Source organism: Oncorhynchus clarkii, chromosome 13, assembly GCF_045791955.1.
Source record: "Oncorhynchus clarkii lewisi isolate Uvic-CL-2024 chromosome 13, UVic_Ocla_1.0, whole genome shotgun sequence".
NCBI classification, from domain to species: Eukaryota; Metazoa; Chordata; class Actinopteri; order Salmoniformes; family Salmonidae; genus Oncorhynchus; species Oncorhynchus clarkii.
The window spans coordinates 13,386,003-13,403,851 of record NC_092159.1 but is presented as its reverse complement, the minus strand read 5'-3'; the positions used below and the strand labels follow the sequence as shown (position 1 = coordinate 13,403,851).

Here is a 17,849-nt window from a genome sequence, read left to right as displayed (position 1 = left end):
TCATGAATACGCTGCATAGGGATGGGAGAAGCTGTGGCCAGGAACATCAAAAACCAGGAATCATAATGATTACAATGCCACAAAAGGAGGGGTGGACAATTTAGACAAGCTGGTGACTGGGTACAACTGCAACAGAAGAACCCTACGCTGGTCACTTGTGATATTCTTCAACATCTTAGACATCTCAACACGTTTGTCATCTGGATGGCGTTGAACCCAGATTGGAACAGAGGGAAGCTCCAGAGGAGACAGCTCTTTCTTGAAGAGCTGGGCAAGGCATTGGTAAGACCTCAAATCCAGAGGCAACATATCCCAAGGAATCCAGCTTCTGCAGCCATTGTGAGTAGGATTCAGGAGGAGGATGCTGGTGCCCCATCCGCCAGACCCACAGAACCAACAACTCCAATACTGGAAGTAAGTGTGAGTGGTGTGTGTGTCTGACTATCCTACCTTGGCCTGCTGTAACCATATAAGTGAGTGAGATGTTAGTAAAATTCCTGAACTAAGTGTTTTCATCATTCTAGATTGCAGCTGGTAACAACAAGAAGCTCTGCGATGTGTGTGGACCCAAGAAGGACAGGAAGACATTACATGCATCAACTGCAAGAAATACATTTGCAACACACACAGTAAAACTCTGTCCCTCATGTGGTGTGTAGACTGGCCTTAATTTGTGTTCAACGAGACTCATTTATCATTTCCATAAAATACTGTATGTAAGATTTGTCCTTACAATTTGTTGAGTTCAAAGCAATAACCATCAATAGTGATGAAAACCTTGTTTAATTTATATTTGTTCAAGACAAACATGATTTAGTCCACCCATGTCTTGATTATAATAGATTTTAGGTTACAAAAATCACCCTTTATCCAAAACAAATAGCCCTTTTATTGATAAATGTGACCTAGCAGAGGTAAGTCAACAATAAGTATTTTAAAATAAATTGTTATGGCTGTATTGTTTTAAAAACACAATAATGTTATGGGTCCATCGGCACAGCGAACATTGGGTGAATAACAAAAACATGAACCCCACACAAGGGTTAAGTGCCTGTAGGTACCAGGCACACCAGTTTGAGTGTGTCAAGAACTGCAACATTGCTGGGTTTCTCAAGCTCAACAGTTTCCTATGTGTATCAAGAATGATCCACCACCCAAAAGACATACAGCCAACTTGACAACTGTGGGAAGCATTGGAGCCAACATGGACGAGAATCCCTGTGGAATGCTTTCGACACCTTGAAGAGTCCATGCCCCGACAAATTGAGGCTGTGCTGAGGGAAAAAGGGGGTGCAACTCAATATTAGGAAGGTGTTCCTAATGTTTTGTACACTCCGCGTACTGAATGTTTGCTGCAGAGAGACAATAGACAGCATGAGAAAACGAGGTTGTGATAAGTCAAAAGTGCTGAAAACATGTTAGCTCGCTATTTAAAAAGGTTGAGGACAAGCTATAGGACGGAAAATACAGCCGTATAGGCAGAGGTACAGCCGACTAGCGCTAGCTAATGGTACCTGCAGGAGCAAAATATATTTCTCTATTTTACAAATTGACACTTGGAGTCAAATATCAATATAATATCATCCAAAAATAATATTGCGATATGTAAATGTTTAGATTCCCCCCCATTTAACACCAACTGTCACTACTAATTGCTGATTTTACAATTAGACTCAAACGGATACGTATTAGCTTGTTTTTTATATTCAATTTGTACTTTGGCATAGTAATTTCTGAATGAGTTCATTTGAATGAGCAGAGCTATGCCTCTTCACTAACAACTCTAGAGAATGACAGACGAGATATAAACCAAGCCAGTAAATAGCCAGCAAACAATGAACCAACCTCCATCCCTTCAACTTCCTTTACGCTATGGTGCTGTTCAACACACATGACTTACTACAACGGCCTGCCTTGAGAGTAGCTGCTGAGCTCACAAGTAGCTAAGCCTAGAGGTGGCTACATCAAGACGTGTGCAATGTGTGCACTAGTACGGCACACACCCACTGACTAAAGTATTGGTGATGAGGGGAATTGAAGGGGGGGGGGGGGGCAATGGGACCCTGCTGGGGGGACAGATGGCCTGAATAGGGGGTGAGGGGCACGTGTTTGCACTCTGTGACTTCAATGAAAGGCGTACCCCCCCATTCACCATGGGAGTGATGTGCAACCCAAACTGGGCCTCTCGGCAGGGACCCAAAGTCAGGGCAGGGGATGCTCCTATGGGGCTCTCCAGAGGCATGACCGCAGACACTAAGGGGGAAAACGCACACCTTGTCTGGGGTAATTTACTGCTAACAGCCCCTAGTGTTCCCACGCTTCCAGGCTCTGCTGGGCTAACATGGCAATTGGAGATTGAACACTTGGGGTCGATAATAACATAGCAGGGGTTGGATGCGTTAGGGGATTTTGCAATGGATTGTGTGTGAATAACATGGTCATCACCAAAGAAAGTAATGGACATCGGACTCAGCAGATGTGTTGCTTTGGTTATTGTCTCTGTAGCCAGTATAGTGAAAGAGGCATGGTGCATTCACAACTACAATCCTAACATTCTGGTTCAGTAACTTTTTATCTAGAAATTTTGAAAGAGGTAGGCCCTACAAGTGTATTCTATCAGCAGTGGGAAACCCATATGAACAGATATGGAACATGACATAGCAATGAAAAGTGACAACTGTCAAGATATTGGGACATAAGACTGCATTTTATGACATTGACACAACATGCAATCAAATGCATGACCGTGTGGGAGTGGGACATGATAGGCCTATGGTTAAATTACTTTAATCTGACCATGGCATCAGAATTGGCCTACTCTGAGCCAAGACTCTCAGCCAGTTCGGCATGCAGTGGGGTGCAAGACTGTGCCTAAAATATTTCTGCAGATAAAGGCCTGCTATCAAGATGTTTGACGAAGGTAAACATGAACATAATTTAGCCCCCAGCAGAGTCCCCAATCCCTATAATAACGTCATTCCATTTTGATATGGGTATAACGGTTAGTTTTCAACAGAGTATCTGACATGATTTAGGCCAGGGATGGGCAACTCCCGTCCTCGGGGCCGGAGTGGTGTTACTCTTCCCCACATCCCTTGGAAACATAGCTGATTAAACTAATTGTATTCTAAACTGAAGACCATGATTAGTTGATTATTGGAGTCAGTTGGGGCAAAAGTGACACCAATCAGGCCCCCGAGGTCTGGAATTGCCCATGCCTGATTTAGGCTGTCACCAATGATATTTCGACAAGTATGTTGCTACTTTGCGCTGAAGGGTAGCCATGTTGACATAGCAGATCAAGCAATTGCTAAACATGTCTCTAGCTGGACATCTAAGCATCAACGGGTTAAGTGTTGCTTTAGTGAACAATAGCCTTTACAAAACTAAAATAGCTAGCCCTGTTTTCCAACATGTCAGAAATGACAGGGTTGGACGCGTAACGTTGGCAACAAAGTTTTGTTAGCGGCCAAGCTAGCTAACTAAGGTTTGCTAACTGCTTTGTACAGCTGTTTGAATGACCAAAACGTCAGTTGAATGAATAACTAGTTAACATTAGCTAGCTAAATATCTGGACACACAGAACAAGTCATAAAAAACAAATTACATTTTACTAACTAAAGTAGCTAGCAGGTTAAATTGGTTTGTGGGCCTTCCTTACCTGGTCCATCTGACGCTGACAGCGCAGGTGAATTCAGCTTCGGTCGCTTTGAGTTGGGAGGTCCGACGTCAAGCAGGTTTTCAGCCATTGTGATCTTTAATGGATTTCTTATTTAATTATTTGAAAAAATGAAATTCCTGGGACAGAACAGGTTGTTCTGACAACCTCCACCTTTATCTAGTTAGCACGTTAGCAAGCGGTTTGCTCGCTAACGTTGGCTAACTGGCTAATTTTCAAGCAGTGAGGGTGAGATTTTCAAAAAAGATGCAACAGCGCCCCGCTTCGCCACCGCCATTCAACCCATGATAATCCAACAACCAACACCCACATTATCGTTAAATAACCCCAATAAAAAAAATCCCATGAAAAATGTACGTTAAAATTAAATCTAAAAACATTAACATGAATTGTATTCCTGTCCCATAAATCTTTAATTTTAGATGTTCAAACAGCTCATTTTTATGACGTCAAATGTCTTCATGCAAAAATGGTTTGAAGCTCTATAAAATGTACAACTGCAAAAAAATATTTTTTTTTTGCAAAATTGTCAGTAACAAGCTGTTTCTTCTCCGGTTATCCCCGGTAAACAATATACTGCTCCGAACGGCGATAGGGACTCGAGCGCCGCACTTAAGGGGAAATCAGATATACGGGGTTTTCTTGCCGACGACGACCGATCGAATTCCCGTTTTTTCGTCAAAAATACTTCAGAAAAGGTGAAAATAGTTCGTTTTCAGGGGAAGTTTTCCGTCAAACCTCGGTTTGGATGCTCAATTTCTAAATAAAAAATTGTGATCTACCGAAATCCTAATTCCGAGCCACGACAAGATGGCGGCTGTTGATTCCTTCGGTACAAAAAGTTTTTTTTCTCTCTTTTCTAGATAGATAGACTGTAGAGGGGGAGGGGTCGCGCAATCACGCCCTACGTAAACCTATGGTAAAAAGCTTTGAGGTGCGTCACACAAAATTCGCCTAGAATTCCGCTACGGGGCGGTAAGAGACCGTATGAGAATTACTATTCACCGTAATAACTTGGTAATAAGTATGCTATTGATTCTTCACGTCAATATCGCTGTTGTAAAGGGAGGCAGTACAATGCATTGCAAAGGAGAAATAATATTTGTATATTCTTCATTGTTGGATATAAAAACCAAACTAAAATGTGGATCAACGCAGCTAGGCCGAAGTCTATCTGATCAATCTTCTCTAACATGAAATATGGCTAAAATGAAGATGACACAAGTAAACAAAAGTTTGGATCCTTTAATTTATGTACTTTTCTTTCTTGATTTACCTGCCAGGCCTACCTTCCCACTGGCCTCATCTCTCCTGTGTATGTTGGCACACAATGCTGATCCCCCCCCCCACGTCCATCTTCTTTGAATCAATGTCAGTGTGATGGACTTTGGACTGTCTAATAAGCCTAATAGGTCTCCACATTAACATCAGGCTCTTGAATTAAGGACCAAAATATTTTACTATTGTACTTATGCTAGTTGCAGGGGATTGGTGGTTGTCATAATTATGGTAGAAATATAGCCGCACTTGCAGCATCTAAAAGACTTATTTTGACAAGCCCTTGAAAGATCATACGTAATATATCACTCACAAAGTCACCCAGACAGCCAGGCAGACGACAAAACAGTTTGATATGGAAGTGTTCTCCTGTTCATCGATTTTCACAAAAAGTCAAAATCTGGCTCAGGCACATGTACAAAAAGTTGAAACAAAATCATAAATGTGACATCAAATACATATTGCATATGTACATACATAGTGAGGGCCTTGTGCAAATGTATACAGATTATGTTCATCGTGTTTAAAAATGATACATTGGCTATGGTTAATGTGCACAATAACAAATAAACAAACAATAGCACACTGACTGATTGAAAAATGGCAAATATAAACAAGCAAAAAAAACACAATAACATCCATCTCAGATCAACAAATTAAAACACTTTGGCTTTTTCCAATATCGTTATCCTCAGTGTGGAAATAACACATGGAGCTAATTTACTATAGTTCATTTACCATAGCAGTGAAAGAAAGTGAGTGTGCAATTTAATCGCGAGTGAATTATCCACTTTTTTTTGCTTGTGATGATAGTTTGAATGTGCTAACACAGCCACAAATATTTAGTATACCTGCACCCCAAACAGGAAGAAGAAGAAGAAAAACTATGTTTTCTCAACAATTCAAATTGTACTTACTAGAGTGAAGGCCTGGTAAAAGGACTTTTTCTGTAAAAAGAAACACAGGCCCAGACACTGGTTCAGTTCAAACAATATATATTTAATCTACCTGTTCCATGCATCCTTGTTAAAGCTTATGTTAATTACTGAATAATTCGTTTGTTCGTTGTTGGCTTTTGTCTCCCAATTCGTATTAGATATTGTATAGCATAATTATCCTGTATGGCTTAGTTGGGTCCTGTATGGCCTGGTTGGTAGGGCATAGCGCTTGTAATGCCAGGATTGTGTGTTTGATTCCCAGGACCACCCATATGTAAAATGTATGCATGACTGTAAGTCACTTTGTTTAAAAGTGTCTGCTAAATGGCATATATATTATATATTCTTTTGAATTGGGCTCAATTAAAATAGACTTCTGGAGGCTTTATCCATGTCATGAAAGCTAACAAACAAACCCTTAGGTTGGTTAGAAATGTCAAGAGAGGCAAAGAAAGAAATCAATGACTAATTGCGGGAGTGTATGGGTGAGAAGTGGTAGCAAAAAGCATAAGTATGTCCACGCAAACACACACGCAAACACACACACACACACACGCGCACGCACACGCACACACACACACACACACACACACACACACACACACACACACACACAGAGCAAAGTGGTGAAAATTTCAGACTCAAACAAGCAAAGTCAAAGTCATTCCCGCCCATTCCTCCCTTTTTACCAGAGAGCACAGAGTTGGAGACAGTTTCGTTTTTACTTCTATTCCCTTTTTTATTTCTCAGTATTGGTGAAGGTTTTAGTAAGAGGGTGACATGCCCATATCCCTCCTCCGTGTTCTGCCTAGTTCCCTTTAAAAAAGAAATTGTCCCTTGGATACCAGTCTTGGTTACTGTGCCCTTTCACTCCAAACTCAATACAAATCGCTACTGTACTCCGCCTCACTCTAACTAACAACATAAATACAAGTGTGATTCAATGCACAAACACTTACTTAAGTAATCATAAACCAGATAGATACACGATTGATGGTAAATACGGTATGCTTCTGTGGAAGTGAAAGATAAAGTGTGGCTTTTTTTTCATGTGTGATAAATAAAAATATATCCAAATATTTAATACAAAGATCCACAGTACTTTAATTCATAATATAAAAATGGTGTGTGTCGAATTATTAGCTATAGTCAGATATATAGAACCTATGAATGTGCTACAAAGTTATTGGAAGTGGAAAGGCATTTGAGGATAAAAATATCAAGAAGGCTGACAATAAGCCACCAAACTACATCCACACAAGATGTCTAATAAAAGGCACTGACATATTAGAAGTACATATTGGTGGTAGGTAAACAAAAGTCCCAAACTCTAAATAGACTCAGAATTTTGGCACGGGTACATTGGCATAATATGAACAACATATAGCACTTAATTCCGATGTAATACTATTTCTAGATCTTTTTATGGGCACTCACCTTGAAGTTATAGGCCATCTGCTTTGATTCGTATCATATGTTTATAACTTGTCTGATAGCCCACTTAAAGACCCTTAAACTAGCTCTTATTGGTTCTCCCTGCAGTTTAGAGTAGAGGTATCCCAAAAGATTACTCATCAGATCCAAGTCCGAGCATCAACCATTAGGAATTAAAACACAAAACTGACCCTTGATCAGCACCATGGGGCAACTTCAACTTTCAGTCTTTCTCCTTAGTCAAATAGACTTGGGGGGAAAAGCACACACGCACACATACACACATACACACATACACACAGATTTTCCTATTACTTTCTGTCTGAAATGTAAGACACAAAAGTGACAGGGCTACAGATGAATCCCCTATAGACCCTTCCTTTCAGAAGTAAAAGCTTGAGCAAAAAAGAGGGGAAAAGGCAAGGTGAGAGAAAAGAGAAAAGCGAGGGAGCACGGAAGAGACCTTGGGCACACCACCCTTCACATAGAATTCACAGAGAATCAGTCAGAGAGAGAGAGAGAAAGAAAAAACCAAGTGAGCAAGATGTTGATTTTCTCAAAACAGGAGTTGCAGTTGGAACTGCTCAAGGCGATTCATCATTTCATAAAACATACAATCATCATCATTGCTATCATCATCATACTAACTCAACAAAAAATATATTTTTTAGGCACTACAAAAAATGTACTCGAAAAGGAAAACTTTGAAAAATATAGGTTGCATTGCACCCAAATAATAACTTGATGAAAGTGGCACATTTTAAGTACATTAATACAGTAGAGCCTCCCTCATGCAGAGGCTGTGATTGGATAAAAGATTAAACGTCCCACCCCAACCAGCATGTCACACAAAGCTAAAGGCAGCCGTGATTAGCCATTGGTTGAATCTGGTGTCGGTCAAAATCATTTGTTTCTGTGGCAACTAACACAATGGATAGAACTTCATACAAACTTGAGTTTTCACTTCAATACACATTAATACATGTTATAACATGTTAATAAACTGTTTGTAATGAATTCTGTTCCTTTTGGTGAATGTCATACTTTTAACACATATTATCCCTAAAGATTTTAAGTGTTTTCCCATTTTGATATAACCAAATAGTCCCTTTAATTTCCAACACTATGATTCCCTTAAACGATTTTTAGATTTGTGCTTTTTCAGTATACTTGTTAGAGTATAATCGTTACTTGAGAGTGCTATAACGTATGTGTTCAGTTTTCTTACTGTCAAGACTGTTTGGTATGGGCTACCATCCCAATTTGCCATTTCCATTTAGGAGAGGTCTAGGAGAAGTTGTGTGAGACCCAGTGAGGAGATCTGTGGTTCTGACAGTTATGTTCCACAGACCACTTAAAGAAGCTGTACGGAAGTTTCTTTAAACTTCTGAAAACTTAAACTTAAAAAAGTGTCAGTGTGAAGATAAATCCCATGTTGGTTTTCCCTTTAGTATTGGGTCTATGTAGCACATCACAAACACTCTAAGCCATCGTCTCAAAGCAGAAACACCAATAACACTGCTTTTTGTCATTCCCTTATTCTACCCATAACTCCCTGCTTCTTACCCATGATCCACCACTGTCTGGCACGTCATTTATTTCCCTTTACGGTCAGGCGAACAGGCTACAACTGATCAAGTGAAAAACTGAATATGACACAAACGATAACGATACAATAACTAAATAAATTGCATTGAAAAAACAACTTGTAGTAAAAGAACCACAGCATCATCGGTAGACGAGGTTTGAAATAGAAAAAAGAAGTCATGCTAAAGATTGTTCCAACCTTTTTTGTGTTTTTGTTCCATATTCATTTCTTGTTCGTTAACGGTTCTTGTCCTGAAGGCACTTCTTCACATATCAACCAAAGCATAAGACAAATAAAACCTCAACACCAACAAGCAAAAACCCTTTCTCTACTCCTCCTCCTCCCTCCCCCTGCTTTATATTGTGCCACAATAACTGTGCTCAACACAGCCCTCCCCCTTCCTATAGAAAAGTGATGAGACATCATTGCTTGACTACAAGTCAATGTCCAAAGGTCACTCTGTCTGCAGTCACATTTCATCATGTGAAAACATCTGTTTTGGTTCAGAAAGGTGATTAATGGATAAGTTAGGGGGGAAAAACTCCTCCCATCCCTACAAACCTGTATCTGTAGCTACTTCTGTCTTCAGCTCAGCTCAGAGAAAGGAGTGCTGATCGAGGATCAGTTTCGACTTTAAAATCATAATGAATAGGATTATATGGATAAGGGGGAGCTGATCCTAGATCAGCACTTGATGGATCAAAGGCGTGACATGAAATCCTCCTTATTGAGCTTTGTCAGCTCATTCGCTTCCTCCTCCTCCTCTTCCTCTTCCTCAGGCTGTGCCAAGGTACAGGGTACTAGCTCCGGGTCTAGGTCCAGGGTAAGGGGGTGAGGGTCCGTGCCCGTAGCAGCGGGGTGGCCAGCCCCAGTTTGGGGGATTCCTGGTGGGGTTGGAGGAGCGTCCCTGTACCCCTCTGCCCGATCTGCCCTCACCCCGCAGGACTTGGCCGGGCCTGGCTCTGGCCCTAGTCCTGAAGGAACTACAGGAGGTCCTATGGAAGAGGCTTGGGGGGTGAATGTGGAGGAAGAGGAGGATGTGGGAGGAGTGTAAGAAGAGGATAAAGGAGGAGGGGCTGGCGCATTGGCACTTGCATCAGACTTGGTCGTATTAACGGCGTCCCCTTCCCCCACGGGTCCAACGGCTGCCTGTGATTGGACAGGTTTCACCGGGGGCAAAACAGCAACTAATTGATGTGGCTGTAGCCAAGGCTCAGCCAATAGCTGCCCACCTCTTTCAGCGCTCCTGGGATACAGGAAGGTCCTCATTTGACCTTTGCCCTTGACGTTGACGGTACCGCGGTAGTCAAACTCTAAGCCCATTCCGCTGAGCGCCGAGTGGCTCTCCTCACTCACCTGTACCCGACACTCCACCCCTGTAGAGTCCATGCGACTCGCAATGTTCACTGTGTCTCCCCAGATGTCGTAGAACAACTTGGTAGTGCCGATCACCCCCGCTGTCAGGGGACCATGGTTGAACCCGATACGGAGCTTAAACCCAAAGCCTAGCATGTTTTTATTGAAGTCGTCCAAAACACCCATCATCTCGAGGGCGAAGTCAAACAGCGCCCTCAGGTGGTTAGAGTTTGGGTGGGAGTCGTCAATGCACTGTTGAGGGTTCAGCCCGGACGCCGCCATGTACGTGGCGCCGATCGTCTTGATCTTCTCCACGTTGGCGAAGTCCGGTTTCCGTAGCAACTCGTCGAAGTCGCCGATGAGCTCATTGAGCACTCGGTAACACTCCTTCCCGCCTTCGTAACTTTCCTCGTAGAATTCAGAAAAATTCACAATACTCGCAAAGATAACCCCGGCGTTGTCGTGATTTTTGGAGTACGACTGGGTCACCTTGAGCTGCTCGGCGACGTGGATTGGGATGATGTTGCCTAGCAACCAGTCGGCCTGGTCCCGCATGTTCTGGATCTTGACGCGGTGCTTGTCGGCCTCTATGTTGCCATGGTAATGGAGACGGTAGCTGACCTCAAACTCGTGGTTCAGGAACCAGACCAATAGGAGGAGGAGGAAGTAGGTGAGTACTGCTTCTGGGACCAGTAGGTCTAGGGGTCTCACGGGGTCCATGGCGTCTGGATGTGGTTCTGGAGTGGACCATGTCTCATTGGTGAGGTTACTGGAAAAGAGAAGGAGAAAATTAGAAGAGGGCAGGAGGTAGATGAGGGCAGACAGAGAGAGAAAGGAGTGGTGTGGTGGCTAGAAAGAAAGAGAGAGAAAGAAAGAAAGAGAGTTAAGAAAGGAGGGTGTAGAGAGAGATGGGTAGACAGAGAGAGAGAATGTGAGAGATAAAGCGAGAGAGAGATAAAAAGGGAGGGTGTAGAGAGAGGTAGACAGACGGAGCCAGCCAGCCAGACAGTCATGAGACAAGACAAACAGAAAGACATACAGAGAGACAGACAGACCTAGAGACAGACAGACCTAGAGACAGACAGACCTAAAGACAGACAGACCTACCGAGAGAGAGAGACAGACAGACCGAGAGACAGACAGACAGACAGACCGAAAGAGAGAGAGACAGACAGACAGACCAAGAGACAGACAGACCGAGACACAGACATACAGACCGAGAGACAGACAGACCAAGAGACAGACCGAGACACAGACATACAGACCGAGAGACAGACAGGTGGGAGGGGGTTGATATCGATACGCAGCAGTTGCATTACCATGAACCACACCCATTCAGTGTCTACCGTACCACGCTATACATGCCAAGCACTTTCACAACTTAAATCACTTGGCTATAGGCTCAAAGATACACATCGTAGCATCAATTCAACTCATTCTCCCTCTTGTTAAAAAAGGCCAACATGGTCCTTCATGCTCTATGTATTATTCGAGATCCTCTACCTGCAGCATCTCTCCCACAGTTGAGCTTAACCCGTGGCTCGTATAAATAGGACCAGCTAGCCAGTCTGACTCACAGAACCTGTCCCAAATGGCACCCTATTCCCTATGGGCCCTGGTCAAAAGTAGGGAATAGGGTGCCTTTGAGATGCAGACATAGCCACTGCTGCTGGCATTTAGCTGCTATGATTACACCAGCCATACTTCACAGTTTGAGAAAAGAGAGGAGAGGAGAGAGAAAAGAGAGTGTGAGGAGAGAGTGAAGAGAGGGAGAAATAGAAAGACGGCCCCTCTTCTCCCCTTTCACCCCCGTCACCCTCCCAAATGTCACTCATCCATCAACATGCTGCGTCTCCATGGCAACACTCACCCCATCGCTGGAGAACTGTCATTACTGGAGCTGCAAGACAGAGTGACTCCCGTCAGTTACACACACACACACACACACACACGCACACGCACACGCACACACACACGGCTGACTAATTCATATCAACCTCTTAGAATGACTCCTGTGAGTTAAACACAAGTGTGATTACACATTCCAACACACTCACACACACTCCAACACACACACAACTTGGCTCACAAACAGATGAATATGAACATTGCCTAAGAGCCAAGGGGAGAGAGAGGTATATTGTGTATTAATGTGCATATTGTGTATGTCATAAAATGCTGACTAACGGCTGACTAATGGCAAATAAACTGCAAGCTATACAATTGAAAAATAAAGTAATTATAGCTTAAAGTTGTACCATTATAACATAAGGTATAACATCTTCATAATGTTGTAATGTTTCCCCCGCTACCCTCTAGAAGGTGGAGACAGTCCAGGTGCATCAAAGAGACTGAAAAACAGCTTTATATCTCCAGGCCATCAGACTGTTAAACAGTCACCACTAGCCGGCCTCCGCCCAGTACCCTGCCCTGAACTTTAGTCACTGATACTAGCCGGATACCACCCGGTACTCTACCCTCCACCTTAGAGACTGCTGCCCTATGTACACAGTCATGGAACACTGTTAACATCCTGTTTTACCCACTTCATATGTATATACTGTATTCTAGTTGATCATCCTATATAACTACTGCTCTACACACCTTTTCTATTCATATATTGTCCATAATGCCTATACACACAATCATATACAGTACCAGTCAGAAGTTTGGGCACACCTACTCGTTCCAGGGTTGTTCTTTATTGTTACTATTTTCTACATTGTAGAATATGTCAAAACGATGAATAACACATGTCATAATCCACCCCTCATGTAGTAACTAAAAGAGTGTTAAACAAATCAAAATATATTTTATATTTGAGATTCTTCAAAGTAGCCACCCTTTGCCTTGATGACAGCTTTGCACACTCATGGCATTCTCTCAACCAGCTTCATGAGGCAGTCACCTGGAATGCATTTGTTAAAAGTTCACTTGTGGAATTTCTTTCCTTAATGGGTTTGAGCCAATCATTAGTGTTGTGACAAGGTTGGGGTGGTAAATAGAAGATAGCCCTATTTGGTAAAAGACAAAGTCCATATTATGGCAAGAACAGCTCAAATGAGCAAAGAGAAATGACAGATCATTATTACTTTAAGACATTCAAGAACTTTGAAAGTTTCTTCAAGTGCAGTCGCAAAAACTATCAAGTGCTATGATGAAAGTGTCTCTCATGAGGACCGCCACAGGAAAGGAAGACCCAGAGTTCCCTCTGCTGCAGAGAATAAGTTCATTAGAGTTAACTGGCTCTCATGAGGACCGCCACAGGAAAGGAAGACCCAGAGTTCCCTCTGCTGCAGAGAATACGTTTATTAGAGTTACCAGCCTCAAATAGTTCAAGTAACAGACACATCTCAACATCAACTGTTCAGAGGAGACTGAATGAATCAGGCCTTCATGGTCAAATTGCTGCAAAGAAAACACCACTAAAGGACACCAATAAGAAGAACAGACATGCGGATTGCTAATATTTATATATTTCTTAATTCCTTTCTTTTATTTTGTGGATTTGGGTGTATTGTTTTGTATTGTCTGGTATTACTGCACACACATGATAACATCTGCAAAATATGTGTACGCGAAAATTTGTATTGGATTAAAGTTCTGAATGGGTCGTAAATACGTATCGGCTGCAGTACTAACCCTGTCCTGTTGAGGGGGCTGTGGAGCAGCACTAGTAGAGCCACACCAACAGCTGTGGCCAGGGCAGATCTCATCCAGAAACTCAGCTGGCAGAAGTTACAGTACTGGATGATGGCTATGGTCACTGCACAGCACAGGAACATGGTTACCTAGAGGGAGGACACACAACATTTGTTTGTGTAAACTGAAATTCCAATTTTCATGAATGCTTCTCTATGAGAAGAAATCGGGAATTGGAATTTCAGGTTATTTCCCAAATTGACTGAATTGAAATGGAACTTGACCCTGGTACACAAGAGTACTCACACAATATATTACATATGGTAACATAAACATACTTCCCCACCAACACCCTCAACACACTCACACCTGTGAGCACATGCCTTATGCACACCAGTGGCATGGGTGAACACACACCCACACGCACATCAATAGTTGAATCCCCTGTAGAGTAGTTAGTACAGACTTATGATGACAACTTAACACGTCTCTCTTCCCTCCCTCCATCTCTCTCTCCATGCTTCCATCCCTCCCTTCTATCCCTCCATCTCTCTCTCCATGCTTCCATCCCTCTCTTCCATCCCTCCATCTCTCTCTCCATGCTTCCATCCCTCTCTTCCATCCCTCCATCTCTCTCTCCATGCTTCCATCCCTCCCTTCTATCCCTCTCACACACATCTTCTCTTTCTCTGCCATATTATTCATCACTCTCGTCCAATCCATCCCTCTCTTTCATCCCTCCCTCCATCCATCCATCCCCCTCTCTCTCTGCCAGGTATCCCCTCTCTCTTCCATGTTATTGTGTGTGTGTGTGTGTGTGTGTGTGTATGGGGGATCCTTGCCAAACAAGATATCAAAACACACCAGCTTGACCTGTGAGCAGTCATGACTTGGGTGCATCCCACGCTTCTACACCCCCTATTCCCTATATAATCAAATCAAATCTAATGTATTTATATAGCCCTTCGTACATCAGCTGATATCTCAAAATGCTGTACAGAAACCCAGCCTAAAACCCCAAACAGCAAGCAATGCAGGTGTAGAAGCACGGTGGCTAGGAAAAACTCCCTAGAAAGGCCAAAACCTAGGAAGAAACCTAGAGAGGAACCAGGCTATGAGGGGTGGCCAGTCCTCTTCTGGCTGTGCCGGGTGAAGATTATAACAGAACATGGCCAAGATGTTCAAATGTTCATAAATGACCAGTATGGTCAAATAATAATAATCACAGGCAGAACAGTTAAAACTGGAGCAGCAGCACGGCCAGGTATAGTAGTATAGCGCACTACCTTTTGACCAGAGCCCTATGGCAGCAGCTCCGGACTCAGAATAAGGCTAGAGAAAACAATGTGCAGTGTGTAGTTAGCCTCTGCCCAAACTAGGACCTCTATCTCTTCCACATAAAGGATTTGATAGGAGGAGAATGTCAAAAATCTGTGAAACAAGCTCCACCTCTCCATTTTCCATTGACTGTTTCTCTCTCTGAAACACTGGCACTTTCTAGTGGGTCCTACAACTGTGGACTAAGTATAACTCAATGCTCTTGACACTTAGTCCCACACACTTGAGAACACCTTTTATTGTAAATAGGTGTTGTTAGCAGTAATGCATTTGCCCTCTGTCATCTCGACCAGCGTTCAAACCCCTTTTGACGATCCCTGACCAGAACCCCATGTCTGCCCTCCTCCTTTACCCTCTCTATCTCTCCTTACCTGGATGGGCAGGTGGAGGCTGCAGGCGAGGTGTGAGAACACGGACACGGCAGGAAGTGAGACCAGCACGGCCCCGATCACATGACGGGGGATCCAGCCTGACACCACCCTCAGCAAGGTCTGGGTACAGCTCAACACGTTGTCCAGGTAGAACGTCATACTGCAGGGGGCCGAGGGGGAGGAGGGACAAGTAAATAGCAATAAAGGACAACATTGTGATACACTGACTCACATCCCTATCAGCTCATTCTCTCTCCATCCCTCCCTAATTTCTCATTCCTCCATATAGCAACAGAGAGACCAACTCCAGCAGACACTTTTCACTCTACCCACCCTCTCTCCCTCCCACTATCTCCCCCCTCCATCCCTCACCGTATGGACAGCACGAGGGAGACCAGCTCTAACAGACCAGCAGCGGTAGCCAATCCCAGGACGGTTGCCGGAGGCGTCTCCATGGTGACCATGGGAACCAGGAAGCAGGCCAAGGTGAGGGCGAGGAACACAGAGCAGGATAGGAGAACATCCAGGAAGGAGCTGAAGGTAGGGCTGGCGAAGGTCTGCACCGGGGCCTGGGTCTCCACCTGGAGGGGAGAGAGTAGTCAGAGACAGAAGGTCTGCACCGGGGCCTGGGTCTCCACCTGGAGGGGAGAGAGTAGTCAGAGACAGAGAGAAGGTCTGCACCGGGGCCTGGGTCTCCACCTGGAGGGGAGAGAGTAGTCAGAGACATAGAGAGAAGGTCTGCACCGGGGCCTGGGTCTCCATCTGGAGGGGAGAGAGTAGTCAGAGACATAGAGAGAAGGTCTGCACCGGGGCCTGGGTCTCCACCTGGAGGGGAGAAAGTAGTCAGAGACAGAAGGTCTGCACCGGGCCTGGGTCTCCACCTGGAGGGGAGAGAGTAGTCAGAGACAGAGAGAAGGTCTGCACCGGGGCCTGGGTCTCCACCTGGAGGGGAGAGAGTAGTCAGAGACAGAAGGTCTGCACCGGGGCCTGGGTCTCCACCTGGAGGGGAGAGAGTAGTCAGAGACATAGAGAGAAGGTCTGCACCGGGGCCTGGGTCTCCACCTGGAGGGGAGAGAGTAGTCAGAGACAGAAGGTCTGCACCGGGGCCTGGGTCTCCACCTGGAGGGGAGAGAGTAGTCAGAGACATAGAGAGAAGGTCTGCACCGGGGCCTGGGTCTCCACCTGGAGGGGAGAAAGTAGTCAGAGACAGAAGGTCTGCACCGGGGCCTGGGTCTCCACCTGGAGGGGAGAGAGTAGTCAGAGACATAGAGAGAAGGTCTGCACCGGGGCCTGGGTCTCCACCTGGAGGGGAGAGAGTAGTCAGAGACAGAAGGTCTGCACCGGGGCCTGGGTCTCCACCTGGAGGGGAGAGTAGTCAGAGACATAGAGAGAAGGTCTGCACCGGGGCCTGGGTCTCCACCTGGAGGGGAGAGAGTAGTCAGAGACAGAAGGTCTGCACCGGGGCCTGGGTCTCCACCTGGAGGGGAGAGAGTAGTCAGAGAGATAGAGAGAAGGTCTGCACCGGGGCCTGGGTCTCCACCTGGAGGGGAGAGAGTAGTCAGAGACAGAGAGAAGGTCTGCACCGGGGCCTGGGTCTCCACCTGGAGGGGAGAGAGTAGTCAGAGACATAGAGAGAAGGTCTGCACCGGGGCCTGGGTCTCCACCTGGAGGGGAGAGAGTAGTCAGAGACAGAAGGTCTGCACCGGGGCCTGGGTCTCCACCTGGAGGGGAGAGAGTTGTCAGAGACATAGAGAGAAGGTCTGCACCGGGGCCTGGGTCTCCACCTGGAGGGGAGAGAGTAGTCAGAGACATAGAGAGAAGGTCTGCACCGAGGCCTGGGTCTCCACCTGGAGGGGAGAGAGTAGTCAGAGACAGAAGGTCTGCACCGGGGCCTGGGTCTCCACCTGGAGGGGAGAGAGTAGTCAGAGACAGAAGGTCTGCACCGGGGCCTGGGTCTCCACCTGGAGGGGAGAGAGTAGTCAGAGACAGAAGGTCTGCACCGGGGCCTGGGTCTCCACCTGGAGGGGAGAGAGTAGTCAGAGAGATAGAGAGAAGGTCTGCACCGGGGCCTGGGTCTCCACCTGGAGGGGAGAAAGTAGTCAGAGAGATAGAGAGAAGGTCTGCACCGGGGCCTGGGTCTCCACCTGGAGGGGAGAGAGTAGTCAGAGACATAGAGAGAAGGTCTGCACCGGGGCCTGGGTCTCCACCTGGAGGGGAGAGAGTAG

The 17,849-nt window shown here is 45.0% G+C and overlaps 2 protein-coding genes across 3 annotated transcripts in view; both read right to left on the bottom strand.

Moving 5' to 3' along the window:
• LOC139423496 (adenylate cyclase type 9-like) overlaps positions 1 to 4,513 on the bottom strand; it is a 48,575-nt gene extending 44,062 nt beyond the window's left edge. The window contains exon 1 of the mRNA XM_071175105.1: positions 3,662 to 4,513. Within this exon, the coding sequence (XP_071031206.1) occupies positions 3,662 to 3,749 (88 nt within the window). The 5' untranslated portion in view covers positions 3,750 to 4,513. The remainder of the gene's footprint in view (positions 1 to 3,661) is intronic.
• Positions 4,514 to 5,292: 779 nt separating this feature from the next.
• LOC139424426 (adenylate cyclase 9) overlaps positions 5,293 to 17,849 on the bottom strand; it is a 79,694-nt gene continuing 67,137 nt past the window's right edge. The window contains exons 8-12 of one of the 2 annotated variants that reach the window (XM_071176218.1): positions 15,997 to 16,205; positions 15,625 to 15,784; positions 13,916 to 14,064; positions 12,144 to 12,173; positions 5,293 to 11,042 (exon numbers count right to left, since the gene is read on the bottom strand). In XM_071176218.1, the coding sequence (XP_071032319.1) occupies positions 9,617 to 11,042; positions 12,144 to 12,173; positions 13,916 to 14,064; positions 15,625 to 15,784; positions 15,997 to 16,205 (1,974 nt within the window). In that variant the 3' untranslated portion in view covers positions 5,293 to 9,616. The remainder of the gene's footprint in view (positions 11,043 to 12,143; positions 12,174 to 13,915; positions 14,065 to 15,624; positions 15,785 to 15,996; positions 16,206 to 17,849) is intronic. The other variant, XM_071176219.1, reaches the window with a different exon arrangement.